Consider the following 27,921-nt stretch of genomic DNA (forward strand, 5'->3'; position numbering starts at 1 on the left):
GAATTTTGATCTGCTGCTCGAGGTTCCTAGGTCTGGGGGTGTGTGTGTGTGTGGCGCGCGGCCGGGGAGTAAGGGTAGGGGGACGCAGAAATATCCTTCGCTATTGCAGACGCACACGCCATTTATCTGGGGCCTCGGGAAAGGGCAGCCAAGAACTGAGCTGCCTGGGTTTTCACTTCTGGGTTGGAAATCCCCGAGCAAAGGGCTCGGTCACCGCCTTGTCCCGTCAGGATCTGGCCTCAGGCCTCACGGCCTGGCCGCGGGAAAAGGCCCTTCGACCTTGAGGGTCACCTCGCGGCCTCGAGCTCTGGCCCAGTCCAGGTGCGGATGGGCGGGCCGCGGCGTGGGCGAAGGACACCCAGGCCAGGTTCTGCCCCCCCCTCCCCGGTCACATGGACGCGCCTTCCGCAGCCAGGAGTGCTGAGCGGAACGAACCACGAGGAGGAGCGGGGGAGGCGCCGAGGGCAGTGGGTCAGCGCCCCGCGGGGCAGGTGGGCGGGCCTCACCGCCCCGAGCCGGCCCGCCAGCCAGTCAGCGGGCGCGGGGGGCGGGCCGGAGGGCGCGCGCGCCGCGCCCCGCAGCGCCCCCTGAGGGGCGGCGGCGGGAGCTGGTTCCGGCTGCGCGCGCAGCGGTGGTGGCGGCGGCGCGATCGGCCGGGCTGTAACCGTCGTCCGTCCGGTAGCGGCTGGAGCGGCAGCGGCGGCCGGGCACGGCGCGAGGCGACGCCACAGGGCAGCGGCGGCAGTGGGGACAGCGGCGGCAGCCGGAGACGCAGCGGCGGCCGCAGCAGCAGCAGCAGCAAGACGGACTCGTGGACACGCGCCGCCGCCGCCGCCGGGCCGGGCCGGGTGTCGCGCGCCGAGGCTGGGGGGGAGCCGTCGCCGCCACCGCTACCGCCGCCGCCGCCGCCGCCGAGGTGACTGAGGAGAGAGGCGCCTCCTCGCTCCCGCCGCCGCCGGACTTCAATGCCCAGTCCCCAGCTCGCCAGCGTGAGTGCGCTGCTCCCGGGCGGCCCCCGCTCTGGCTCCCGGGGCCTCGGGGCAGGGGAGGGCGGGAGGCGCCGCAGCCATTAGTGCAGGCCCGAGACACGTCCCCGGAAGGAGGGCCGGGCCGGGGCCGGGGGCGGGGGGAGCGCGGCCGGGAAGCGTGGAGAGCGAGGGTGGGTGAGCAGGGGGGGGAATCGCGCGTGTGGGAGGGGGAGGGACTAGTGTTGTGTGCAAGAATGTTGAGTGGGGGGGCGATGTGCGTGCGTGAGGGCGAGAGTGTGAGTTGGGGACAGGGCTAGTGTGCATGTGGGGGTAGAGAGCGTGGGGGGGAGAAAGTGTGGTTGGGGGGAGTTGGGGGCAGTCTGTGTGTGTGTGTGTGTAGGGGAGAGTGAGGGGGAGTGCGAGTGGGGGACGGTAGGGGGGACAGTGTCAGGAGGGTGGGAGGAGAGCGAGGGGGAGCGTGTGGGAACGAGTGAGTGTGGGGAGTAGGAGTGTGCATGGGAGAGTGGGGTAAGTGCGGGAGGGAGAGTTTCGCGTGCCTGAGGTAGAGTGGTGGGGGGGAGAATCTGAGTGCAGAGTGAGAGAGGTTGGGGAGAAGGTAAACGGCAGATGAGGGAGTGTGGAGGTGTGTGCCTGCGACTGTCCAGTCTGTGAGCCGGCTTCCTGGAGGCTCTCCTTGATCGTTTTCTAGGGCCATAGTGAACCCGGGTGTCCTGGGTTAGGGAGTTCTTTCCAGGAGCATCTTGTCCCTGGGTCCTTGGGTTCAAGTATGAGGAGAGGGTACAGAAGTCTGTTCCAGTGGCACTACCATCTAATGGCCATGTGACCCCCCCCCCCCCCGTATTTCATGACATGGACATGAATTTCCAAATTTGTCAAACATATGATTGGCATCCCATCCTAGTCTGGGGTTCTGAGAGCTAACTAGAATTTGTGTATTGCACAGACTCTTTTGTAAAGTACTGTCAGTTTTTCAGGTGAGAGGTATTCTATTGTTAGATAAATTCAAGAAATGTTTTTTGGGTTTTAGCTCTTTCCTACCCTTGTGGAGAGAAGATTTTAAGAAGTAATAATAATGATAATAATAATGGTGTAACATGTTGATGATGAAGAAGAACCATAGGCTAGTTTATTATTTTCTGGAATTTTTCAAGAAATGTATTAAGTATCTAGCAGTTCTAGCATCATTGTAGGCATTCAGCAAATGCTTGTCTGTATGGCGTCACCAAACTGTAGCCATTGCTGGATTAAATATGGTGGTTACTGGCTGCCTTCCTCTGTATTACAGAGTAGTTTCAGACAGGAAGTGAGTGAAGTTATGCCTTATTCAAGGTGCAAAAGGAAATTAAGGCTTCAGAATGACACATTATTTTTTTAATACATTTACTTATTTATTTATTTTTGGCTGCATTCTTCGTCGCTGCACGCGGGCTTTTCTCTAGTTGTGGAGAGTGTGGGCTACTTTTTGTTGCGGTGCGCAGGCTTCTCATTGTGGTGGTTTCTCTTGTTGCGGAGCATGGGCTCTAGGTGCGTGGGCTTCAGTAGTTGCAGCACGCGGGCTCAGTAGTTGTGTCTCGTGGTCTCTAGAGCGCAGGCTCAGTAGTTGTGGCGCATGGGCTTAGTTGCTCCGTGGCATGTGTAATCTTCCTAGACCAGGGCTCAAACCTATGGCCCCTGCATTGGCAGGCGGATTTTTAACCACTGCGCCACCAGGGAAGTCCCCAGAATGACACATTATTAAGGCTTCATCATCACTTGCCAGCATACCATTATGTTGGTGAAGATAGAAGTTGATTGCTGGTATTCATTTTAAAAGTTGTTTCATAGTGGATAGTGAATGGACTAATTACTGTCATGGAGTTTTCCCAGATTCTCATGTTGTAGAAGTAGGGGTTCTTGATGAAGAGTACCTTGATATGGATTTTATACTGTAATGATGGGAAGTCTCTTAGAAGTTGGGAGTCTTTTCAATATAAGCAAAGAGTAGTGTGGTCCTTTTGGTACTAGACGTGATAGAATTACAAGCAAAAGCATTGGTGTGTAATTAGAAGTCAAATTATATTTTTCTTACAGTGTCCTTTTCTCCATCACTAGCATGCTCTCTGCTTTCAGAAACAGTAAATAGTATTGATACTGTTTGGTGGGGGTCCAGATTAATTAGTATTAAGTTCCTCCTATGTACCAGGTGCTTTTTATACTCTCATTCAGTTCTCACAGCTACTATTAAAAGGTGGTAGGTGTCCTCATTTGCATTCATTTGGCACATGTTGAGTGGTTTCTATTTGCCAGACGTTAGGGATACAGTGATGAGCCCTCATTGACTTACAGTGATGAGATGAGAAGATATAGAGACTCAAAAGAGGTGAAGTAACTTGTCCCAGCTGGATTAAAAACCCAGGTCAGTCTGACTCCAAAGTCTTTGATTTTTCCACTATACCATCAACTACCCTCGCTAGGTTGTCTCTCTTTGAGGTTTCTCATCCACACAGTGACCTAGCAGCTTGTACAGATGAGAGATGTTGAAGGTAATGCAGAAGACTGAATGGCTGGAGGCAAGGAGATCATTTAGGAGATGCTGACTTGAGGCTCTTTGGGGCCTAAGTTAGGCTAGGCTTTTATGTGGGTGGAGATTCTGCCTTGGAACTCTCCTGGGGCCTTAGGGTGCTTTGAGACAAGAGTCTTATGAGGCACCTGGGATATGTCTGGGAGAGGAAAGTCTGATTAAAGAAACCCGGCAGCCTTTTAAATGTTTTTTTATTTTGGGGGAAAGAAGAGTGTATTAATGGGGCTAAGAGTCAACCAGAAGTTGTCACTTCTTTGTGAAAGTCTTTCTCTTCAGCTTTGTGGGATTTTTACCTCAGGAGAATTTGAAGATCAAGTGAGAAAATATATATGAAAGCACTTTGTTAATTATAAATTGAACTACAGACTCAAAGTATTATTATCACTAAGACTTTTCTACTAATGCAACAGTTTCTTATATTTAGTAGCTGGAAAAGGCTACTAGCATTTTAGACCACCTATATAAATGAAAAATTTTTTAGAACTGCTGAACCCGGTATATTCTGACTCAGAACAGCAAAAGTCAAACCACTCCCTCCATGAGTCAGGCAAGTAATATTTAATTTGAACGAACCAAATTTATAGGCAGAAACCATTTACAACATCATTGAACTTTGGTGGCACTAGGGAAGAGTGAAGAGTAAATGTTTGAATGTTTTTGCACGTAGTTTCTTAAAAAGTCTGAAAGCCCCATGTTTATGTTTTACTTGAAAAGACATTTGTGTGAACAAGGGAAAACATTTATTTTTCTTAAGATGCAACTTTTTATTCACTTTGTCTTTAAAGATGGCATTTCTATATGAGGTAGTTACAGAACACTTTATGGTTTTGAGACACAAAGTTGAAATTGAATGGAGATTTATTTTATAGGGTTTGACTGTACTGTTTCTTTTTTGTTGGAATGTGGGATCGGTAACCAGTGAAGCCTCTAGAAAAAGCATTTACGAATAAGATGCAGATGAGCAGTACATAAATTTTTAGTTGTTGCTCTTGGAAGAGTGAAACTTAAGTTAGAGGGAAGCCTAAATTAGGTTGATTTCTTCGAGTGCTATCTCATCAGCTATACTACTTGTAGAAGTTGGTGATCTTTAAAAATTTTGAGCAACTGGAAATCAGGACCCATAGTTTTAACGTAGAAGACTTAGTTATGTTTATTGAATTAGGGTAGTAGTTAGAGATTTTGAGGTCTTGGAGTACTTATGAAGTCCAACATTATGCTTTAGGTTTCAACATTACCGTCTTAAGAATCTTCTGTGTGCTAAATCACGAATCATATCATTTTAAATTCATAATAACCCTGGGAGTGAGTAAGTGGCATTCTTCTAATTTTACAGATAAGAAAATTGGTTTAGAGATCAGTTGTTGAATCCTAGTTAAAGAGTATCAGTAAATAGATGGCAGTGGATTAAAAAAAATTTTTCCCCTTGGGGCTTAAAGTACTTAAGTCTCTAACCATTTTTTTTTTTTTCCTCCCCAGTTAACTGTAGTCATTTTACAGGGGATTATGTAGGAATTAGTAGATGTTAAAGAAATTGCCTTTTCTTTGCTTGAAATTTAGTTTTTAGTTAGTTTTCTTTTTTTTTTTTTTTTTAAAGGATACCTCAGTTACTTTTTTTGCTCTTTGGGGGATGTTGCTGCTTTGAGATTTTTCTCAAGATACTAGTTGGGTTATATAGAAACTGATGATGATTCTCGAAGTTTGTAAAGCAAGAGTCCTTGATGTTACAGTTTGGATAATTTTGTATCTTGGGTTTGTTAAATAAACAGTGGATGCCACTGATTAAAATTACTTGGGAAATGGTGATTTGAGTCTGTTAATCTGGAGTATTAGAAGAGTCTTTTATCCATTTTCAACTTCAGAACTAGTATATATATACAGAGGTGTCTGATAGCTTTCTCTGGTTATCCTTCATTGTACTGACTGAACCACATTCTCTAGCTCCTTTGACTTCCTGGCCACTCTGTTGGGACTTGAAACCTTACAGAATTGCTTGGTGTAGAGCTCAAGTGGATATTGTATCTGAATCTTTTGCTCCATGGAGTTGTAGGGGTCTAGGCTAAACCAGAAACTGTCACTACTCTGACACCTCCATGAGAGAAGCTGCACAGCACTGCAGGCTCTGTCCACTTTCCACAGTTACCCTGTGGAGTTACTAGGACCCAGATGAGAAAATAACCTTTCTCCTGCACATGTTGAGGTGGTTTTCCCTGATCAGTCAGTATAGATTTACAGGGCATAAACTCTGCCAGAAAAATGGCTATGAGGGGTTGACAGATTATACCAACAGTTTTTGTGTGATTTGAATGCAAATGTTTTTTGTTTGCCTGCACTGATTTCTTACCCGTGGGTTCTGTAACACAGCATCCACTCCATTTTAAGTGATCTAGAAACTAAATTTTATCATTTAAATATAAATTTACATTGCACAACAAACATTCTTTTTTAAACTGTAGAGAATTTTTAGATTAAGCTTTTCTGTGACCCTTTCTTTGCTAGTTGAGCCTGTTTTGAAAAAATATTTTGACCATTAGAACCCTCTTTACCTTTTAGAGAATTTAATTCCTTTCATGTATTTTTGGGTTGAAATTTCATTCTTCTCAGAAAATGTTAATTCTTTTGGCATAAAATGTGCACATGATATATTTGCTTTAGCAGATCAGATAAATTACTTTATATTTTTATTTCTGCAGTGGTCAAAAATGTTGGCTCTTAACTAATGTATTGTTTGACAAGAATTCAAATTCACAATCAAGTCTGCTTTCTTCTAGTCTTTTCGTTTTGAGATTTGAGCATAGGTTTTTTTTTTTTTTTTTTCACTCTTTTACTGGAAACATTCACTAGGTTGTACCACCACAGTCTTTGTAGATTGGATTTATATACATATGTTGATATTTACTGTTTTTAATAGCAAAACAAATTGGTGTGTTTCCTTCTTTCCATTATTGGTGAAAAGCCTGTCATGAGGGAACAGAGTGACTGGTTAGTACAGAAGGATATGAGTCATCAGCAGGATTTGTCAGCAAATTGAGAAGGATATGATGGAGAAACAATAGATTCTAGTGACATTCTTCATTCTGCATGTGTGGTTACAAACAGGTTTCCTTTTGGTGATTGGTTTAAATTATTCAAATAATTTAGATCTTTCTGGATGAAGAGCGCATCAAATTTAAGTCATAGCCTAAACTCTGAATTGTTTTTCTGGTGAGATGAGATATTCATTTGGAGGTCATCACCAAGCAGAATTTAGTTAAACTTGTATCCATTTACTAGGAAAAAGAATTCAACAATCAGGTAGGTTTTAGTAAGCTGAGAGGCTATTTTTGTGAAGCTTGCTGGTAATTATGGAGCGGCTCAGTAGATCAGAAGATGCCCACCAATATGGCAATACTTGTTTTCTCTCAGTGAGCAAAGAGTTACTACTACTCTACTTTTAAAATTCCTAAGAGCTTTTATTGCATTTGAATTGGTCTAAAATTCTCAGCATGGTCAAGGCCTCCTCAGAGCTATCTAACCGAAGACTTAGTTCCTTTCTCAAGTCACGCTACCATGGCCTGTCTCTATTTCTGCCAGTCTTGTCATAAAAATTTTCCCTTTCCTCAGAAGTCTTAATTAATCCTACTCCATTCTACTCATGCTTATTTTGTGTCTTCAGAGTATGTAGCATTAATAATGAAATTTTAATGCTCATCATCAAATATTTTTCACCCACGTTGATTCTTCTAGGATTTTGATCCTGGATGGTGATTATAATGGTATGCAAAGAGAGCTCCACAGATGCTTGTTGTAAGATTAGATGGGCTGAGTTTTAGTATCATTCAGAGCTGGTATATTGTCCCTCATCTCAGTAAGCATTTGGAGGAAGAGGACACGAAAGATTAAATTTTGCATTCTTTAAGTGAGAAGAGAAGGAAAGTGAATCCATGTTGAACTAAGCTGATGAGCAAAGAATAATAACCCCTTGACATGGAATTAAAGAGGTATTTCACCATTTTTACTTCACATTCATATGTAATGTGAAACAACTGCTTTAACTGTATGGTTTCTAAAGACTTTTGAATGTTGTATTTTATGAAAATAAGCATCAAGTCATTATTGGGCAATTCAGTTAGTGGGTAGACAGTATATTTTAAAAGGCCACCAGCAGCTCCAAATTGAATTATTTGGGTTCTTGTCTGTTTATCTTGTACTAATACTCAGTGCACAGAGAGATGGCTGTGAAGTATAATGTGATTTATAAGAAACAAGTTTAGGAGAGGAAGTGAAGTGTAACTTACTTAGGGGAAACTTGGACCAAAATGCCCTAACAGCAGAAAAATTTCTGGGGCTCAAACAAAAGAATTTATGCTGACAAGATGTAATTTGGAATGTTTTTATTCTGTATCCTGTACATAGAGAGCTTCCTTCCCCCCTTTTGGTGGTGGATACTTGAACAGGACCTTTAAATATGCTCAGTATGTTAGACAAAATGGGGAAACGAAAGAGTTAAGCTGACCCATAAACTGCTAAGTTCTGAAACATACATTTTAAATAATGCTAACAATAGCCTGGAAGTTTTTGCTTTGCATGCTGCTCCTGTGCTGTAGGTTATTTTGAAAGGTGATTCAAATAACCTTTTCCCAAGTATCTGTTTTGCAACCTCAGGGAACTTGCAGCTGTTACAGTCATTCTAACTGTCCTGATATAGCTCAGAAAACATTTCAAAGTGGTGTTGACAGGGTGAATTCGGGTGTCCTTTTGGATTTTTACTACTGAGTTTGCTTTATTACAATTGAAATTCAGAATCTCAAATACATTTCTTTATTAATGAAATAATTCAGTGGTTCTTGAGTTAATGCATGTATAGTGATGTTGGAAACTAAAGTAAAATGATTAAGACTTAAATTGTTTTCCAGGAAAATTATTTATCCTTTTGAGATTAAAGAAAGATGGAGGGAAAGAAGAAAACAAATATTAGGATTTAAGTTTATGGGAATGCAGCTGAATTTGAGATAGTTCTTTATTGTATGAAGGAGGTTACCACAGTTTTTTAGGAAAAGAAGGTGCTTAAACTTTATAATAAAGAGGCTTGGGAGTCTTGAAAGGTACATAAACTGAAGTCTTTAAACATAAAGCCCGTGGAGAGGATAGTCCTGATGATACCTTTCCTTGGAAATGGAAATATGAATGAATAGAATCAATTTAATAGAGCTATTTAACTTAATTTTTAAAAGATTCACTGAAAACAATAAGATAATGTTCCGTACTAGAATGGTGTTGTTAGGATTTTTAATGTTTTTACTGGTATTGAAATAATTTTTTAGAAAAAGTGAAAATTGGCCATAGTGCTATTATCTTCATTTAAATTTTATTTCTGAAAGGAAAAATAACATATTTGGACAAAGAGTTTCAGCTGGGGAATTGCTAATCTTTAGAGGAACAATGGAGTACAAAATTGAAAAGTAAATATTTTCAAGTGTGGTGTGAAAATATTTAATGCAATTTTTGTCTTACAGTTATTTGTAGAGGTAGGAATTACCAGAAAAGGACAACTACTTCTAATCGCCAGGGTACATACAAATTTGAAAACCACTCCCTTTTCATTTGAGTGGGAACAGAGCCCACGGGACTTCAGAAAATAACTGTCACTGTTCTCAGAAGCAGGTGTGATCTGTTGGTTAATTGCTTTCCTTTCCTTTCTGAGTGGCAGGCCATGTATGTCCTGCTGGTTCTGAAGTGTTCAGATATTTTCCCACCATCAAGGTCATGCTTTCTTTTTATAGAACTGATTATTGATTTGTGTACTGGAACTTGATTCTCAAGTTCCCTCCTTAAATGAGGAAGTGGAAAAGTGGGAATAACCAAGGGAGTAACTCTGAAACTTTTTTTTAGCAGTAAGAAGCGTGTTGCTATTTTTAGCTTGTTTACGGATATTTTGGATCATAATTTCTGTAGAATTTAATGATACCTCTTTCCTTATCAATTCCCCAGGACTGCAGTCAGTAGGGGAAGAAAACTAACATTAATTTGAATGGTCTAAAGTTCAAGGAGCCACATGTATTCACTTTTAGTATGATAAATGCAACAATAGAGGGGATGAACAAAGATAAGTAGTACAGAGAGTAGAGCTCTTATTTCTACAGGGCTCTGATGAGTTGGGAATAGGTATGAAAGTAAAAATTTCCAATTTGAGATCAGTTAACCAGGAGGTGAGTTTTGTTTTTTTTTTTTAATTGAAATTTAGTCGGTACAATATGTTAGTTTCAGGTGTACACATAGTGATTAGGCATTTAAATACATTGTGAAATGATCACGTCTATAAGTCTAGTAACCATCTGTCACTGTAAAAAGTTATTACGATATTATCAACTATATTCCTTATGCTATATATTACAACCCTATGACTTATTTTATAACTGGAAGTTTGTACCTTTTAATCCCCTTTACCTACTTCACCCAGTCCCCCACCCAGAAGATGAATGGTTTTTTTTTAAAAAATAAACTTATTTACTTATTTATTTATTTATGGCTGCCTTGGGTCTTCGTTGCTGCCTGTCGATTTTCTCTAGCTGTGGCGAGCGGAGGGTACTCTTCGTTGTGGTGCGGGGACTTCTCATTGCGGTGGCTTCTCTTGTTGTGGAGCACGGGCTCTAGGCACGCGGGCTTCAGTAGTTGTGGCACGTGGGCTCAGTAGTTGTGGCTCGCGGGCTCTAGAGCGCAGGCTCAGTAGTTGTGGTGCACGGGCTTAGTTGCTCCGCGGCATGTGGGATCTTCCTGGCCCAGGGCTTGAACCCGTGTCCCCTGCATTGGCAGGCGGATTCTTAACCACTGTGCCACCAGAGAAGCCCCAGAAGATGAGTATTTAATTAGCAATGTTGAGTTTTCTTTAGTTTACAAGTCTTAATCTCAAATGGTCAAAATGCAGTAGATACAGTAGTACTTTACAGAGGAATTTCCTTGCTTTTCTTTCTTGATGGTTTTGAAGATTTTATGGTCTGTTGTCTGAATAGTCTGTGAATATTCGGTCAGCCTTCTGCGAGTTCATAATAGTTACTCAGGGCCTTGACTTTTTTTTCCCCACAGACCCCATATCCAGTCTGTGGACAAATCTTTTTGGGTTCCACCTCAAGGTATATCTTGAAACTGATTCATATCCTCTCTACTGCTACTACTTTGGCCCAAGCTACCATTATCTGTCTCCTGGATTATAGCATCAAGTTCCTACGGATCTCCCTGCTTCCACCCTTACTACTCATAATCTGTCTCCATATAGCATCTAGAGTGATCCTTTTAAACATAGATTGTCACTCTTGCTTGAAACCTCTTATTTTTCTCTGAATAAAAGGCAAATACTTCTGTTGGCCTGTAAGGCTCTCTTTTTATTTCTCTGACCCTATTCATTCCCTTGCCTTATATGCTCCAGTAGCACTGGCCCCCTTGCTGTTCCTAGAACACTCCAAGCATGGCCCCACCTCATAACCTTTGCAAGAGCTAATCCCTCTGCCTAGAATGCTTCCTCAAATATCTATTTGGCTCAAAACCCCAGGCCTAGGATAAAAGGTCACTTTTTTCATTGAGGCATTTCCTGCTAGCCTTATTTAAAAGTGGAATCCCCTCTCCCTTCTGACACTGCAGATTCCCCTGCTTTGCATTTTTCTCCATAGCAGTGGCATGTTTTATTTATCTTTTTCTGCCTGCTAAAATATAAGGTCTATCCTGACAGGAATTTTTGTTTGTTTACTGCTCTTGCTGCCCCTATAAGAATATATGATACATATTATGTATCCAATAAATATTTGAATTTATACATTCTTAACTGGCCAAATTGCAGTGTCTAGTCCTTCATGAGAATGAATTCTTTACTGTTGACAGATTATTCATACTTATTTTAAGGGAAATGCAGGTGTCTTCAATGAGGTGAAATGAATTTGTTTTAGGAAAAAATTGTTGCAAGGTGTTAGTCTTGTATACCATATTATGCTTTCATGTTGTCTGCTTGTAGAAACCACGCTGACTCAAATTTGCATGACTTCCTGTAGAATTTCTGCTAAGAAAAGTAAACAGTAAATGTATACTTACTTGTTCCTGAGACCTTTGCTTTTAGATTTTATTTTCTAAGATCTAGAGTTCTTTTGTACATTTACTTATAATGTACTGTTTTTAATTTGGTGAATACTGGCAAAACCTATCAAATTAGAGGGTTATTGCATCATCACTTTAATTTGGAAATAGAGGTGATTTCTCAGTGGAAAGCTTGTTGTAAGTGGCTTGACAGGAATTTTAAAAGGATGCCCAGTAAGTGTGGGTTACATTAAATGGGGCTGATTTTGTAAAGTTCGTTCATGCCCTTGTATTCTCTGTATTTATATTTGAACTTAGAATTACAGTTGCCAAAGCAGGATCTGAATTTTACTCCATAATTTAGTATCTTTAACAAAGAAGAAAGCTGTCTTTCTGGAAATGTGTAGGTACAGGCTTGCCAGGGACAGAGGGACTAGCCCTTTTGAGGCTCTTTGTAATCCAGTGGTTATAGCACTGTTAAGGATGTAATTAAATTGTAAATCATTGTAGGTTCTTTATCATCCTAGAATTAAAAATTAAAGGGACTTCTCTGGCTGTCCAGTGGTTAAGACTCTGCATTTCCAATGCCGGGGGTGTGGGTTCGATCTCTGGTCGGGGAACTAAGATCCCGCATGCCACATGGTGCAGCCAAAAAAAAAAAAAAAAAGATAAAAAAAAGTTAAAGAAATTAAGGTAATAAGTGTACAAGGGAAAAAAACAGAAACTGTTTAGAAGGTATATATTGTAAATCATGCTCCTGGCCTGAGTGAAAACATACTAAGTACTCACAAATATTTCTATATATACTGCTTATATTATCATGTACCTTGCTTTTTTCACTTATTAGTATCTCTTAGCCATCTTCCCATATCAGTTTATATAGGTGTTTTATTCTTTTTAACCTCTCCATGGTTTTCCGTTTTAACATTGTGCCATGATTAAGTGATGGATATTGTATTATTTCATGCCTTTTGGTTCTCATCTAGGTAGATGTTAGCAGTAGAGCATTGACACTGGATATTTAAACTTGTAACATACCCCTCTTCAGAGTTTTAAGTAGTCTCTGTTGTGTTATTGACTTAGTCTTACTGGCAGTGCGCTGTCTTAGCTTGGTAGACCTCTGCTTGCTTGTTCTTCTTCCAGCACCCTTTCTTCATTCTTCTTTATCTTTTCCCCTTCCCTCTTTAATTTAAAAGGATTTCTCTGTCACAGACCATCGTTTCTAATCCTTCAGTGAAGTCATATTCTTTTGTTAAAAATGGAAATGTTGCCTAGGAAATGGAAATTCCCAAATTCAACATTTTAAAAGTTAGATTCTATAAAAGATAAAGGGTGGAGAGAATATTTGGATGCGTATTTGAATTTGATCACTGTTATGTGTCAAGTAAACCAGCCCCTTCCATCATCTGGTAAATTAAAGTAAAAATCAATTTTTACTTAAGTAGGTAGAGCAGAATCAATGCCAGAGAGAAAACTTTAGAAAAAAGTTTTCCAGTAAGGTATACAGGTGCTGAGTTTATGCTAAAATGTATGGCTCTGTACTGTTGAGTACTTTCCAGCTGTGGTAGGTTGTTTATGATTTTTTTTACAGACTGTTTGCTTGGCATTCTTATAGGTGTCACAGAAACTAACATTAGTTTATCAGAATTGACAGGTGCAAGAACATTTAACTGTTAATGTGTAGTTGAACTCCTGGGGGAGGGGGAAGGAACAGAAGCTTGCTTTTATCATGCATCTGTTAACATTGATAGAACATAGTGTTTAATTTGGCAGAAATTCCTTTGCTGGAGATCTCAGTATGGTATTAAGAATTGAAAATCTGGGAACTCCCTGGCGGTCCAGTGGTTAGGACTCTGCGCTTTCACTGCCTGGGTCTGGGTTCAATCCGTGGTCAGGGAACTAAGATACTGTAAGCCATGCAGCCAAAAAAAAATAAAAAGGAATTGAAAATTTAATAATAAATTATCCTTATCCCTGGGAGTGGTCCTTTCAAATTGAGCTTGGAGGAATAAGATGGGATAAAGGTTGTTCTGTTTTCTGAGAAGACAAACACTGATGACTGGGTAGAAAACTTAATGCTAGAGCTGTAACCTTTTAAGCCTGGCTGTCACTACAATGCTGGTCTTTCAGTGCCTTTCTCAGCTGACACACATCTTAGCTGCCATAACAGCATTAAACCAAAGGGATTCAAACAGGTTTGAATTTCCTTGTGTTTTGCTCTGCATTGCACGCAAACCATTGTTCTTTGAGTAGTTATTTTAATAGTCTTTTCTCCCCTTATTATAAGGTCACAGAGTTGGAAATGAACATCTAACCAAATATTTGAAGAAACGTTACACTGTCATGAATAAGATTATGACTTGAAAAATATGTGGATACCTCCATTAGTCAAAATTGGAGGGAAAATAAGACCTTGGGTTCTTGTCCTTGATCTGCTGCTAATTAGCAGTGTGGTCTTACTTAAGTCTTTGTAATCTCTCTGGATCCCAAACAGCATCTTTTTTTTTTAAAGGTCAGTGTATTTGATCTCTTAAGTTTCTGCCAGCTTTAAAATTCCTTGACTGTACAAGGAGTACTCTATGAAATGTGTGATCTAAAGTGGCTGTGTTTTAGGGTTACAGTTAGAATTATGAGTTAGATTATGAGTTAGGAAGGGTGATGGTGTGTATTATGTTTTTGTTAGTTTGAATGTAGAAGTTTTGTGTTTTTACTGTAGTGGATAACTCATTATGCTGAGGTATTGAAGTTCTTACAATGCCATTTTGAATTTTTTGCGTCTCTCTCATATTTTAGGAATGTTTTAGTTTTGCGCTTGTGTCTATGGTAATATAATCAGAAGTATATAATTTACAAAATAAAATGCCATTAAGCATATCATAAAAAGAAGACTTGAAGATAGAAGATTAAGCTTGAAAGTTTGAGGCTTAGGTTTGTTCTTATCTCTTTCAGTTTCTTCCTGCAGGTGCCTCTGTAGTCATTTTCTTTCATTTGTCTGGTTACAGTCATCTTTTTTAGAGTTCTAAATAAGCATTTATTGGTGGCTTAGGGAAGAGGCAAGTAGAAGAACTTAGACCTTGTCCCTGTTTCCAGAGGAATTTATGATTATGTTGACACTCTGACTGAGCCAGCTATACAGATTACTGTGTTTCAAAAATTCTGCCACTTCTCTTCTTGCCTTGTTTTGGTAGGAATTAATATTTGGGCAGGGGACTGCTGTGAATCATTAACCTTTGGATGCTTTTGTACTCTTGAGGTAGTGATGTGAGAAATAATAAAAAGATAAATTGGACTAGAAATGAGAGAATGGGGTTTATATATTAGCTGAGTCAGCTGGAATTGTGGTACCTTGGAAAAAATACAGGACTTTTCAAAAGAGTCTGAATTTGGGCTCAGCTAATTCATTCACCTTAGACAAGTCACTTTTCTGATCCTCTTTCCTCATTCTTCATAGGTAGTTAAAAACTACTTAGAGTTGTGAGGAAAAGAAGATAATTTTTTGAAAGTGCTTTATGAACTGATATCATAAATGGGGCCAATGCATATATTTTGGATTGAAAGAATTAAATCCTCAAAGTGGAATTTAGGTAAATATCCTTCATCCATTTACAGATATAATTTTAACCAAAGATAGTTAACATCAAAGCAGAAAAATAAGGAGATCATTTGATGTGAACTTTATGAAAGAGTCCATGGAGTGAAGTTTTAAGTATCTTTTAATCATTTAAAAATGATTTAAAATGATTTTAAAAATTCATTTAAAAATGACTTGAGTTAGAAATAATCTTATTAGTACAGAACTTTATTGAGCCTCGTTTTGAAAAAAGGAAGACATATTTAACTTCTTTTGGCTGCACCATGAGACGTGCGGGATCTTAATTTCCTTACCAGGCATCAAACCTGCACCCCCTGCAGTGAGAGCACGGTGTCTTTTATTTTATTTTTTTTAGTATTTATTTAATTTATTTATTTGGTTGCGCTGGGTCTTAGTTGTGGCAGGCGGTCTCCTTAGTTGCGGCACATGGGCTCCTTAGTTGCGGCAGCCAGGCTCCTTAGTTGTGGCTCGAGGGCTCCTTAGTTGTGGCATGCAAACTCTTAGTTGCAGCATGATTGTGGGATCTAGTTCCCTGACCAGGGATGGAACCCAGGCCCCCTGCATTGAGAGCTCGGAGTCTTAACCACTGGATTGCCAGGGAAGTCCCAAGACGTACTTAACTTAAATCTCTGACTTTTAAAACTCTTGGTATATACTTCTGTCCTATTCTTGGTAGATGGCAGTAGTTTAGAAGTGGCGCCATTTCAGATGTCTTTGGGCTCATAAAGAATGTATTCTTGACTTTGGGCATTGTGTTTGCTGTCAACCTCCAGTTCATTTTCTTTATGCTTTTCTCCTCCAGGTTTTTCGTTGGAATATACGTTGCACATTTATGGCGATTCTGAGCGTGAGGGCAGACTTCTGCCAGGCTCAGCACAGCGTTTCTGCTGACAAGTGAGCTTGGAGGTTCTATGTGCCATAATTAACATTGCCTTGAAGACTCTGGACACCGAGACTGGCCTCAGAAATAGTTGGCTTTTTTTTTTTTTTTTTAATTGCAAGCATATATCTTTTAATGACTCCAGTAAAATTAAGCATCAAGTAAACAAAAGTGGAAAGCGACCTACTCTTTTAACTTGTCTCACTAGTGCCTAAATGTAGTAAAGGCTGCTTAAGTTTCGTATGTAGTTGGATTTTTTTGGAGTCCGAAGGTATCCATCAGCAGACATTGAGGCCCAAATTGAATTTGGATTCAAGTGGATTCTAAATACTTCTGCTTATCTTGAAGGGAGAAGCTTCTTAATAAACAAGTTGAATAGAGAAAACACTGATCGATAATAGGCATTTTAGTGGTCTTTTTAATGTTTTCTGCTGTGAAACATTTCAAGATTTATTGATTTTTTTTTTTTTTTTCATTTTCCCCATCACACTCACACACGCACGCTCACACTTTTTATTTGCCATAATGAACCGTCCAGCCCCTGTGGAGATCTCCTATGAGAACATGCGTTTTCTGATAACACACAACCCTACCAATGCTACCCTCAACAAGTTCACAGAGGTAAGATTGTAGCATGGTCTACCTTTTGGATTGAGTTTTAGGTAAAATCCTGTTAAAAATTAACACCACTGTAAAGAAATCTTTTACCACAAAGCCATTTATTTCTGTGATTGGAGTATGGGTGACACAGATCCTGTGGATCTTACCAGTCTTTGTTTGAATTGAGTTGAATTAGTTAAAACAGATTTTTAAAAGAACATTTATGGAATTTGAGGAGATCTTAGAGATTGTCTAGTACTGTGTTTTTTCCTTTGAACATTATTAACAGTTCTTTTGTTACAGTTTCAATAATAAAGCTAATTAACATTTATTGAATACTTAGTACGTACCCAGCATTACAATAAGGAATTTTATGCATTATATCATTTACTCCTCACAATAACCCTATGAGGTATAGGTACCATTATTTCCCTTATAGATGAGGTAACTGAGGTTCAGAGTGATTTAGTAATTTGCCTGAAGGCACACAGTATGTGGTAGAACTATCTCTGACACTAAAACCCATTTCTTCCTCAAATGCCCTAACCACTTTTGATGAAAAGCTACCCTAGAACTACTTAGCAATAGGAACCACATTATTCAAGGGTCCAGAAATTTAGGGGAAGGAAAGGTATTATAGGTAGCATTTTTATGTCAGATCCTGCATTTTTTCTATTGGTAGTAGTAGAGAAAGATTTTGTACTTTATTCAACAGGCATTTGAATATAAGCTTTTTAATCATTCTCAGATTGTTCAGTCTCAATGATTTCTGTTGATGTATTTATGGAGTAGACTTAGAGAGCTAGATGAACTCCTAGGGATTCTAAATCTACCTCTCTCACTTTACAGATGGCAAAACTGAGTTCAGAAGAGGTTTTGACTTGCTGAAGGTCACAAATATTTACCATAAAAAATTTCTACTGGAAACTTTCAATGAACAGCTACTGTGGAGTTCATTTTAATGGGATTTTATTTGTATTTCGAAATTTTTAAAAATTTCTGACTCATTATATAACATTAACAACTTTCCTCAGTCTTTTATGAGAAGGTGTTTCTGTGAATAATGAAGTCCTTTAGCAATTAAAATAACTTTTCTCTTTAGATAACCAGATGATGGACACTTCTTGTAGGATATCACTGTCCTGCATATTTATATTTTTAATTCTCTGAGCTTCTTAACTTTGTGTACACAGCGTACAAGTTAATTCCAGGCCGGTATGCCCTCAGGTTGTTCAGTCACCTTTAAGCCTGGCTGAATTACATGATACTATTTTCAGCCTGTGGATTCCTTGGTGGTAGACTCCTGCAGCTATAAAAAGATGTCGGTGGCCTCTTGAAGTTAGTTAGTGACTGGATTAGGCATTACTGTAGGAAAACTTTTAAAGGAGCAAGACTTCTGGCTGTAATTGTGTGTTACTTGACTTTGTAATATAATACCACTTTTTAATCTTAATTTCAAAATTGCTTTTGTTTCTTTAAATTATAAAGAGCAATATGTACTTAGTACATAAAAATGAGAAGATAGAGATAAGCAAAAGACAATTTAAAAATACTGTTAATACCTGGCATCTAGATGTTTTTTTTCTGTATTTATGTATATATTTATAAATATACATATAGATAGGATCACACTGTGTATTTTAGAAAAATTTCCCCAACCTCCTTAGTATTATTTTTATAGCTGTCATAGTATTCTATATGGATGTGCTATACTTTCTTTAACCATTCACCTGTTTTTGGACCATTAATGTTTCTGTCTTTATACCATCCCAAACAACCTGTGCTGAACATGCTGGTACCTAAATCTTTGTGTATATCTTTAATTATTTCTTTAGTATAAATTCCCAGAAGTAGAATTTCTAGGTCAAAGTGTATGCATGTTTTTAAAGTTTTTGTGTTATGCTACCAAATTGCCCCTTACAAAGGTGGGCCTTATTGATGCTTCCACTTTGAATGCAAAAATGTCTATTGTATATGTTGTTAGAACGAGAATGATTTTGATCTTTGAGAATGAGGTCTCGTTTCAGTTTATGAGAGTATATTTTTAAAGCTTTCATTGCAGATTCTAAAAACAAGTTTCCTTATATTTGTTTTTCTTTAAAGGAACTTAAGAAGTATGGAGTGACAACTTTGGTTCGAGTTTGTGATGCTACATATGATAAAGCACCAGTTGAAAAAGAAGGAATCCACGTTCTAGTGAGTGTGTAGTGTTTTAATTTTTCACTACAAACAAGTTGTACCTTTCAAACAGATATTTTTAAAACTTGGCACTCATAGTTTGCTTTTTAAACCTACAGGAGATACAGTAATCATAGCAATCTGTTAAAATTCCATTGGATTGGCAGTTTTGTTCATTTATGGCCTTGAAGTCTACAGATGCAGAGTATTTTCAACAAAAAAGGCAAAATTTAGTGCATACTTATTTCAAGAGAATGGAAATTTCATTTTTTTTTCTCTAGGAAATTAATGTGATACCTAGCTTTTGTTTCTAGGCTACTGGTTTGAATCTAACTGAAAGTAGTTTCCATCAGACATTCTTAAATCACATGGAAATATTCTCTCTTGCTTTGCAAGTACAAATTGGTTACTTAATATTTTGTGGATAACTTGTAGGGGACAAAAAGGTGGGAGAAGAGCATAAGTAGGGAGAGGGAGAAGGCATCTTGCCCCAGAGTAATTAGCATAGTTTCTGATACTTTTTGGTAGGTTTCTAAGAAGCATTTGTATGATTAGATTTCTTTCATAATTCAGTTTGAATATAGTGATTGGAATTATTTTGAATTAAATTTCTCCTTGGCCCCTAAATATGCTGTTTCATTATTGGAAACAGGAACTTCAGATTAGGTAAAATTTTATACTTTATTCCCTAAAAAGTTGTCTAAATTACAGTAGCATGTATTGAAATGACCTTGTAGTCTTAGCGTCTTAGAGCTATTTGACATGGTTGTGGGAGGGCATTGTAGTGCGAAGAGAACTGAAGAGTTTTGAAGTAGTTGGGTAGGAAGAAAGTAATAAGGAAGATGATGGTACAAGGTTATGTTCCTATTTTTTATTGAGAGTTAGTTCTGTAGTCTTCATTGCATTGGTTAGTAGTTGAGAAGGCAGTTGATGCAAAGAAAATAAATGTCCTGTTGGTAAGGCAGTTGTCTCACATCTGATGCATAAAGTTTCCTCACTTCCACATTGGTGAAAACACAAAAATCAAATAGCCAAACGTTATGTTTTTTAAAATGTATTTTAATAGTATGGCATGGTAATAATACTTTGCTTGCATTCCCATTTCTAAATGACTTTAAGGTCCCCTGGCTGGAAATCACTGAGGATAAGTATAAACATGTATAAAATGTAGCCCTGTGTTTAAAAAAATAAAAACAGAATTTTAAGTTATGAAATTAAACCAAATACAAGTTCCTTTTCCTGTATTGTATGTTCTTTAATGGGTAGATGAGAAATCAGTTTGTCTTGACAGTTGGCAGGGTGAGAAAATGAACTGCAGATTGACCGTAGTCTGTTTGAATCAGTAATGTTGTTAAACACCTTTATGAAATAGAAATGAACTAAAGAACTTGAAGTAGTTTGTAGAAGATAATGGTAGATCTGGGATTTATTCCAGGCCTTTAACTCTAGGCTTTTGTTTTGTTTTAAAGAGCTGTGATCAGATAAAACTAAAGGTCTAACTAAAGCTTGAAAAAAAAACAAGGATATTTAGAATTAAGCTTGGAATTTCTTTTTTTTCCTAGGCAGAATTTTTTTTTTTTAATTTTTTAAATAAACTTTATTTTTTAGAGCAATTTTAGGTTCACAGCACAACTGAACAGAAGGTACAGAGATTTCCCATATATGCCCTGACCCTACCCATGCATAGCTTCCCCCATAATCAACATCCCCCGCCAGAGTGGTACACTTGTTACAACTGATGAACCTACACTGATACATCATCATCACCCAAAGTCTATAATTTACATTAGGGTTTGCTCTTGGTGTTGTATATTCTAGGGGTTTTGACTAATACATAATGACATGTATCCACCACTATAGTATCATACAGAGTCGTTTCATGACCCTAGAAATCCTCTGTGCTCCACCTGTTCATCCCTCCCTTCTCCCTAATGCCTAGGCAGAAATTTTAGTTTAAGTTGGATTGCTAATTTACTTTTGCTAGGTGAAGAGGGTTTGGAACACTTTATAAGAGGATATTCCCAAAGTGAGACCTTTCAACCCTTTGACCAATGTTCTTGTAAATCAGAGGCACATTGGAAAAGACTAATGATGGTTTCAGCCATGTCAGTTTGAAGTTCAGATGCTTCTAAATGACTGCTTTAGTGATTTTTTTTGGATAAAAACTACTTGTATGAGTAAGTAAAGCATATTTCATATTATTGTTTCTTAACTAGATGCATTTTAGGGAGTTTTAGAGGAAGTAAGCGCTTGACTAAGGTACTTACTAGTTTTACTGCTATTTACAGTTAAACTCTGTAGTGACATTTATAATGATAACATCGACAGCCTTTAATTATGGGGCGTAGTTGGCAAACATAATGTGCTGTCATGGCTAATGGGCTCCATGAAGTGTTCTAGTGGTGCCAGTAATGAGTGCAGAATCAATTTAGTGCTCTGTCACTTTTCCCTTTTTCCTTCTCTAGTATTTTAAAGTGTCCTTATCCAGTCTCATTAGAATAGTATTATGTTAAAAAAAAAAAATTCCCAGTGTCTTTGCATTTCTGTCCTTGAAGTTAGGTGGGACAGAGGGTGTGATGCAACATGTGAATGTCCCTTTCCCCCTTTCTTCAAAATGACTTGTGTTGGTTTCTCAGGACCTTGTGCGAGGTAACAAGGAAGATAAATCCCTGCCTGTATTGTGAATGCACATGGGGTTGGTCTTAATTGAAAAACAACCCAAATCAATGAATATAAAAAGAGAAGGGAATACTTGAGGAAATGGTTTTCATTTCCCCAGGATCATATCATGTGGCACTGTACTTGTAAAATGGGATGTGTATAATTTAGGCAGAGCTTTAAAAATATTTGCTGCTTGACTTTAAAAAAAATACATATGTAAGCACGAAGATGGTAGTATGTTTCTATTATGATCTGCTGTTGGAAATTACTTATCAGAGAGTCTTTAAAGAAAAGACATCATAACTTAGAGCTATTTGGGGGTAATCCTCAAAAATATTTATATTCTTAGAGACCAATGAGATACCAGTTGGTACACTTTGCCAAAATGGACTTCTAAATCTTATTGACAGGTGGTGTGTCCTCTCTTACTTTGTCTTGGTTTTAATTTTAGTTTTCTCTATTATGTCTAATTAGTGCTCTGTTCACATAAAATATTTGAAGAATGCTAGCCTCTTATCACTCTGGTAAGAGATATTTCCAAAGAAAAAGTTTGATGCTTGTGATGCTGGTTGTGTATGCTTCATTGAGAAGGCTAAGTTGGCACACTTGAATTTTGATCTTGGATCATTTTTCAGAAGTGATCAGAATTGTGTGTTTAAGTATAGGTACATGGGGCTTCCCTGGTGGTACAGTGGTTGAGAATCTGCCTGCCAATGCAGGGGACACAGGTTCGAGCCCTGGTCCGGGAAGATCCCACATGCCGTGGAACAACTAAGCCCGTGCGCCACAACTACTGAGCCTGCGCACCACAACTACTGAAGCCCGCGAGCCTAGAGCCCATGCACTGCAACAGGAGAGGCCACAGCAACGAGAAGCCCACGCACCGCAACGAAGAGTAGCCCCCGCTTGCCGCAACTAGAGAGAGCCTGCGCGCAGCAGCAAAGACCCAATGCAGCAATACATACATACATACATACGTTTAGTAAAAAAAAAAAAAGGTACATGTAGTACAGTTAGTGCAATTAGGCCTGCCCTGTGTATGCAGCTGTTGTGCATTAGGATGTTAATTCTGGAGAAAATATCAATTTAATGTAAAAGACCTTTTCCTCCCAGGATTGGCCTTTTGACGATGGAGCACCACCCCCTAATCAGATAGTTGACGATTGGCTAAACCTACTAAAAACCAAATTTCGTGAAGAGCCAGGTTGCTGTGTTGCAGTGCATTGTGTTGCAGGACTGGGAAGGTAAGCTCTTCCCCTTTTGTCTGTGAATTCATTATCAAAAATTTCACTTTGATAGAAACTGCATTTATTATGCTGAATATTAAGTTGCCTGAAAGGAAAGGAAATGAGAGCAAAAGTTGGTGTAATGATTTCTCAAAATAACTTTTTATGTTTCATTGTTTGTCTGAGTCTGGGTTTAGTGGGTGGTGGTTCATAAGTTGTTTTGAAACTGGTTTAATGTAATTAACTTATCTTTGAGCCAAAAATACAGTCTTAATTCAATATGTTTTCTTTTTCTCCATTTCCAGTAATCAAAGGTTTAGGTGTTTGAAATGGGCAACAAAGTTAAAATAACTTTAGATTTGAAGAATGTGTACATGGTTAATTTTAGATTGAGATGAATGGAAGTTAATAGATGAAGAGCAGATGGTTGAACCTTAAATTTTTGAAAGGAAATGTATGGAGAATGAAAGCTGACTTTGATTTTAAAATCTTTTTCCTTGAGCACTGCATGGAATGGTGTTGCAACACTCATCAACAGTAGATTGAATGTCAATTTATAATGTGCACTTTGACTCCAAACATTAATGCAAGCTGCTGTTGCCTCAAGGTGGTGGTGACTCAGGCTGTTACCTCTGCTGAACACTTTTGTTTGCTATTTTCCTTTTTTGCAGTTTAGTGTTGTACAGTTCTTCTTCAGGGTCAGACGTCTCTAGTCCTTATCCTGATTTGGGGCAGTTTTTTAAACTAATAGCTATCCTAGTTAGGTAGTCAGTCCAAAGTTAGTGCCTTATAATGGGCTTATTAAAAACATCATTTCCTTTGTTATATTAATATATATATATAGAAAGCAATTCCTAATTACGAATTCTCTGCCGCTCTTCTAGCTCATGGAAAGGATTTTGTTGAGGAAGTCTAGCACCTCTTTAGTATTTGATGAAGAGATGATATTAAAATTGATTTGTAACGAAAATTCTGAGACACTCAAGATAATCCATTTGGTCATTTACTATGATAATGGTTAAAGATCAGTGGATTTTTGGTGACATAAAATGATGTGAAAATTTGAGATATAATGTGATGATGTTTTAAAGAGTAAAGATCTCTTAATAAAGGTTTAGAATTTTGTACTTTACTAAAAATAGAAAATACCATAGAAGCTATAATGATTTAGATATTTTTACTATGTAGAAAAATATCAGATATTTTAGTATACAGGAACAATGAAAGCTCAAGCTTTATGTAATTTTGGTAATACGTAATCCTGGGTTTTAAAAAATCCTTTAATTCCAAAGACCTGTGATTATTTACAAATGAGTTTATCTCTGCAGGGCACCTGTGCTGGTCGCACTTGCTTTGATTGAATGTGGAATGAAGTACGAAGATGCAGTTCAGTTTATAAGACAGTGAGTATGAAGTTTTATGTTCAGAAACACATAAAGCAGGACTTCCCTGGTGGTCCAGTGGCTAAGACTCTGAGCTCCCAATGCAGGGGGCCTGGGTTTGATCCCTGGTGAGGGAACTAGATCCCACATGCCATAACTAAGAGTTCTTATGCCTCAACTAAAGATCCTGCATGCCTCAGCAAAGAGCCTGCGTGCCACAACTAAGACCCGGCACAGCCAAATAAATAAATAAATAAATAATTTTAAAAAACCACACAAAGCAAAATCATACAAGAGAAAGAAATTATAAAAAGTACCCATTCGTAGTACAGGGTAATTTGCTGTCTTTGGCTTAAAATATTATTTGAAGATATCAAAAATAGCAAGTGCTAAAGAGACTCACAATAACACTACTGGCTCCCAGATTTAAAGATTTTCTAATTTAGGTGGCAAATTTGGACATTGTAGAATATGTCCAGTATATGACTTGAACACCTAGGAATCTTTAAAATGAATAGCTAGGTAGCTGAGTCTCAGTGATCTGGTGCCTCTTTTAATGGCTGTCCAAAATGCCTTCCAAATGTAACTCTCTGTGACAAAGAGGAAAGGAAGAAAAGGAGTAGTTAATCACCTAGGATTCTTAAGTGACCTGTTCAGTCACAGAATCAGGATGGTAGTGCCCAGACAGAATCTTGACAGTAGTCTGGAATAACAGGCCGTGCTATTTTTTTGTCCAGAATTCTTTGGCAATTATTGTCTTGCCCTTTCCCTTTCTAACCTTTTCTTAAAAAAAAAAAAAAAGAGAGAAAGAAATAAAAAATGACTGTTTGTGACAAAGGGCATGAAATGTATGGTAGCAGCTCTAGGAAGATAACATATTTCAAGGAATGCCATCTGTGTCTGCTGCTTCATATAAATACTTCCTCATTTATCCTAAATACTTGCTGCCATTTCTAATATGAAGAATATATTAATTGGGAAGAGTATAGTCAGATGTCTCTGGATTAACCATTCTGATCTTTATTAAGCGATTAATAGACTCTAATGAGAGTTAGCAAAGAAAATTTGTCTATTTCTTCTTTTAGGAAGGCACACAAAGTTCATGTTTCAGTTCAGCCCTTTCACTTAGGAAGTGATGTTGTATGGGAAATATGCTGGTTTTCAGCTGTGTAGAGTTAGAAAGGCCATAGGCCATAAATACACATTTCAGTGAATCAGGCAGCTCTTTTTTTACATGATAAAGTGTGCCATTCTTGTATTTTCAGAAAAAGAAGGGGAGCATTCAATTCCAAACAGCTGCTTTACCTGGAGAAATACCGACCTAAGATGCGATTACGCTTCAGAGATACCAATGGGCATTGCTGCGTTCAGTAGAAAGGAATGTATACGAAGGCTGACTTGATCGTGGCATTTAGAGGGAACTCTTGGTACCTGGAAATGTGAATCTGGAATCTTAACTGTGTCATCAGAGTAGTGATGGATTCAGTACTCCTCAACCACTCTCCTAATGATTGGAAAAAAACAAACAAAAAAGAAGTCCCTCTATAACGTGAATAAAATGTTTAAGAAAAGAAAAAGAGAAAGAAAAAAAAAGGATTAATTTAGTGAAGGATGATTTTGCTCCTAGTGTTGGAGTTTGAATTTCTGCCAGAATTGAATTATTTCAAAATCTCCTGTCTTTTTTAACTTTCTCAAAATAGGTCTCTAAGGAAAACCAGCAGAACATTAGCCTCTGCAGAACCATCTGTTTGGGGAGCACACTCTTCCATTATGCTTGGCACATAGATCTCCCTTTTGTGGATTTCTTTCTTTCTTGGGGGCGGGGGGTAAGGCACAGTATATATTTCCCTTCTTCTCACTTTCTTCTATCCCTCTTTTTTCCCCGGATACAAGTTGTAGATGAAATAGGAGAAGCCCATGTTGCTGTAGATGTGCGTGCAGTCTGGCAGCCTTAAGCCCACCTGGGCACTTTTAGGAAAAAAACAAAACAAAAAAACACCAAAAAAAAGGAAAAAAACAAAAAAAAAGGCAGTGGCGTATATAGTATATGATCCAGGTGTTTTTTAGTCTTTACTGATGATGGGGTATTCATGTTAGTTTCTTTTCTTGAAAACCCTATTCAACATTAGGCAAGGTAGCCAGGACCCTTTTTTGTTTTGATAAATTTGTGGGGAAATGGCATTTTAAGAGGAGTCTCTCAAAGAACTTAGCTGAGAGTCGAATTCATCTCTTTTCCAACCAATGAAGCTAAGTGGATGTCCCAGAGATTGTTGTTTTCGGAAGGGGAGTACTCCAGGCCGTCACTAAAGATATGTCCAGGCAGAGCATTAGCACACTTTCTACACCTTGTAGAATTGTGGGCTGTAGCATTACTCTGATTTTCTGTCTAATGATGTCAGAGAATGCTGTTAGTGTAAAGTTTTTATTTTAGGACTTATTTGTACTCTGAATTTTCAGGAACAGTCAAAGGAGTAGCAGCAAAGACACAATATTTTAGACTTGAGAAATGCCTGTAATGGGTATTTCCCAAACTGCCCCCTATATGTACAGTTCAGTTTAACCACTGATTGCCTTGTTCTTTTCTTACTAGGTTCTTTGTGAGATTAAAAAAAAATTTTTTTGCTGGTTCAAAACCAACAATGCCTAGTGAGTATGTGTCCACAGGCCATAATAGGGTAGAAGAGAGACATAGAGCAGCTCATTGTGTAGCAAAGCGACTGTGTGGCTAGTGCAGTGGTGTAGTATCATTTCTGCAGATTCTTTGCTGGGTTCAATGTACTGATCTAGAAAAGCTGTTTTGCTGCTCCTTTGCAGTTGTGACCAGGCTGCATTGACAAAGCAAGTTGGAGGATACCATCAGGGGCTCTTGCACTCTCCATCTGAATATTACATAATTAATAGTGCTCTGCTTCTAAGGATTTGAATAAAGTCTTACGGTCATCTTGTCCTGTTGGAATTTGCTGTGCAGAGCCATAAACTTCCCATTTTGTTAGGATCAGCTAGGCCAGTAGGAATGGACCGGGACCTTGTTTCACACTGATGATACCTCAGATGTTGGCTGGCTATGTGAACTGCCTATTTCCTATGCCGAGTTGTTTTGATTTTTAAATAAATGAAAATCTGTAGATTCTCTTCTCCCCCATCCCAGAAAACAAAACAATATAATGCTTTTTGAAATTGTTTCTAGGATTTTAAAGTGAAAAATGATGGTACTATCCAAAATTCTTTATTTCAGAACCTGACAGTAGATTCCTTTAACATAGGCTCAAGATCAAAACAGCATACCCTCTAAGCTCAGATAGACTGTTGACTCCAAGGGTTTTGATCAATACCAGAACAAACCTTTTTCCTTTGACATGCTCTGATTTTTGTTGTTTGGAGGGAGGGAAGGAGGGAGGGGGAGAGCGAGAGAAAGGGAGAGTGAGCGTGTGAGAGTGTGTGTGTGTGTGTGTGTGTGTGAGTGAGCAAGCAGTATCCACCAGTAACAGTGCCTGCCTGAGTTAGGAAAATTACATTCCTGGTTCTGTATGAGGAGAAGGGTATATAAAGCAACATGAAACATTAGCCCTCATTTTGTTTTAAATTACAGACTAATGTTAATTGTTCTCAGAACTGGATTTTCTTCAAAATTAAACTTTTTTTTTCTTTTGGATTTAATGAAGTATTGCTAGCTGAAGCCAGTTTGACATGGTGAGAGAGATGTCAGACTGATGAAAGGTGTGCAGCCTGATTTAAAACCAAACCCTGAGCCCTTTTAAAGAACAATAAAACATATTTTACATGCTCTTTGTCTGTGCATTTGTTCTCCACCCTCAG

At 38.7% G+C, this 27,921-nt stretch overlaps 1 protein-coding gene across 2 annotated transcripts; it reads left to right on the top strand.

Annotated features, from left to right (window-relative positions):
- PTP4A2 (protein tyrosine phosphatase 4A2) lies at positions 1-27,891 on the top strand. Of its 2 annotated transcripts, XM_082411991.1 has the most exons (6): positions 610-989; positions 15,981-16,679; positions 18,762-18,854; positions 22,611-22,741; positions 24,052-24,126; positions 25,371-27,891. In XM_082411991.1, the coding sequence occupies exons 2-6, from the start codon at positions 16,584-16,586 to the stop codon at positions 25,477-25,479; spliced, it is 504 nt and encodes a 167-aa protein (XP_082268117.1). In that variant the 5' UTR covers positions 610-989; positions 15,981-16,583; the 3' UTR covers positions 25,480-27,891. The 2 variants fall into 2 exon arrangements, 1 of the variants encoding a protein (XP_082268117.1); XR_014250521.1 differs by lacking the exons at positions 18,762-18,854; positions 22,611-22,741; positions 24,052-24,126; positions 25,371-27,891 and having other exon boundaries at positions 1-989; positions 15,981-16,543.
- The last annotated feature ends 30 nt before the right edge of the window (positions 27,892-27,921 follow it).

This window comes from Balaenoptera physalus (genome assembly GCF_965194825.1).
Source record: "Balaenoptera physalus genome assembly, chromosome: 1".
Classification (NCBI taxonomy): domain Eukaryota; kingdom Metazoa; phylum Chordata; class Mammalia; order Artiodactyla; family Balaenopteridae; genus Balaenoptera; species Balaenoptera physalus.

Bases quoted from the DNA above. Each gene is read 5' to 3' on its own strand.
- PTP4A2 (XM_082411991.1), top strand. From the start codon at position 16,584: ATGAACCGTCCAGCCCCTGTGGAGATCTCCTATGAGAACATGCGTTTT. The intron at 16,680-18,761 runs GTAAGATTGTAG...TTTTCTTTAAAG, and splicing joins CCCTCAACAAGTTCACAGAG to GAACTTAAGAAGTATGGAGT. The intron at 18,855-22,610 runs GTGAGTGTGTAG...TTTTCCTCCCAG, and splicing joins AAGAAGGAATCCACGTTCTA to GATTGGCCTTTTGACGATGG.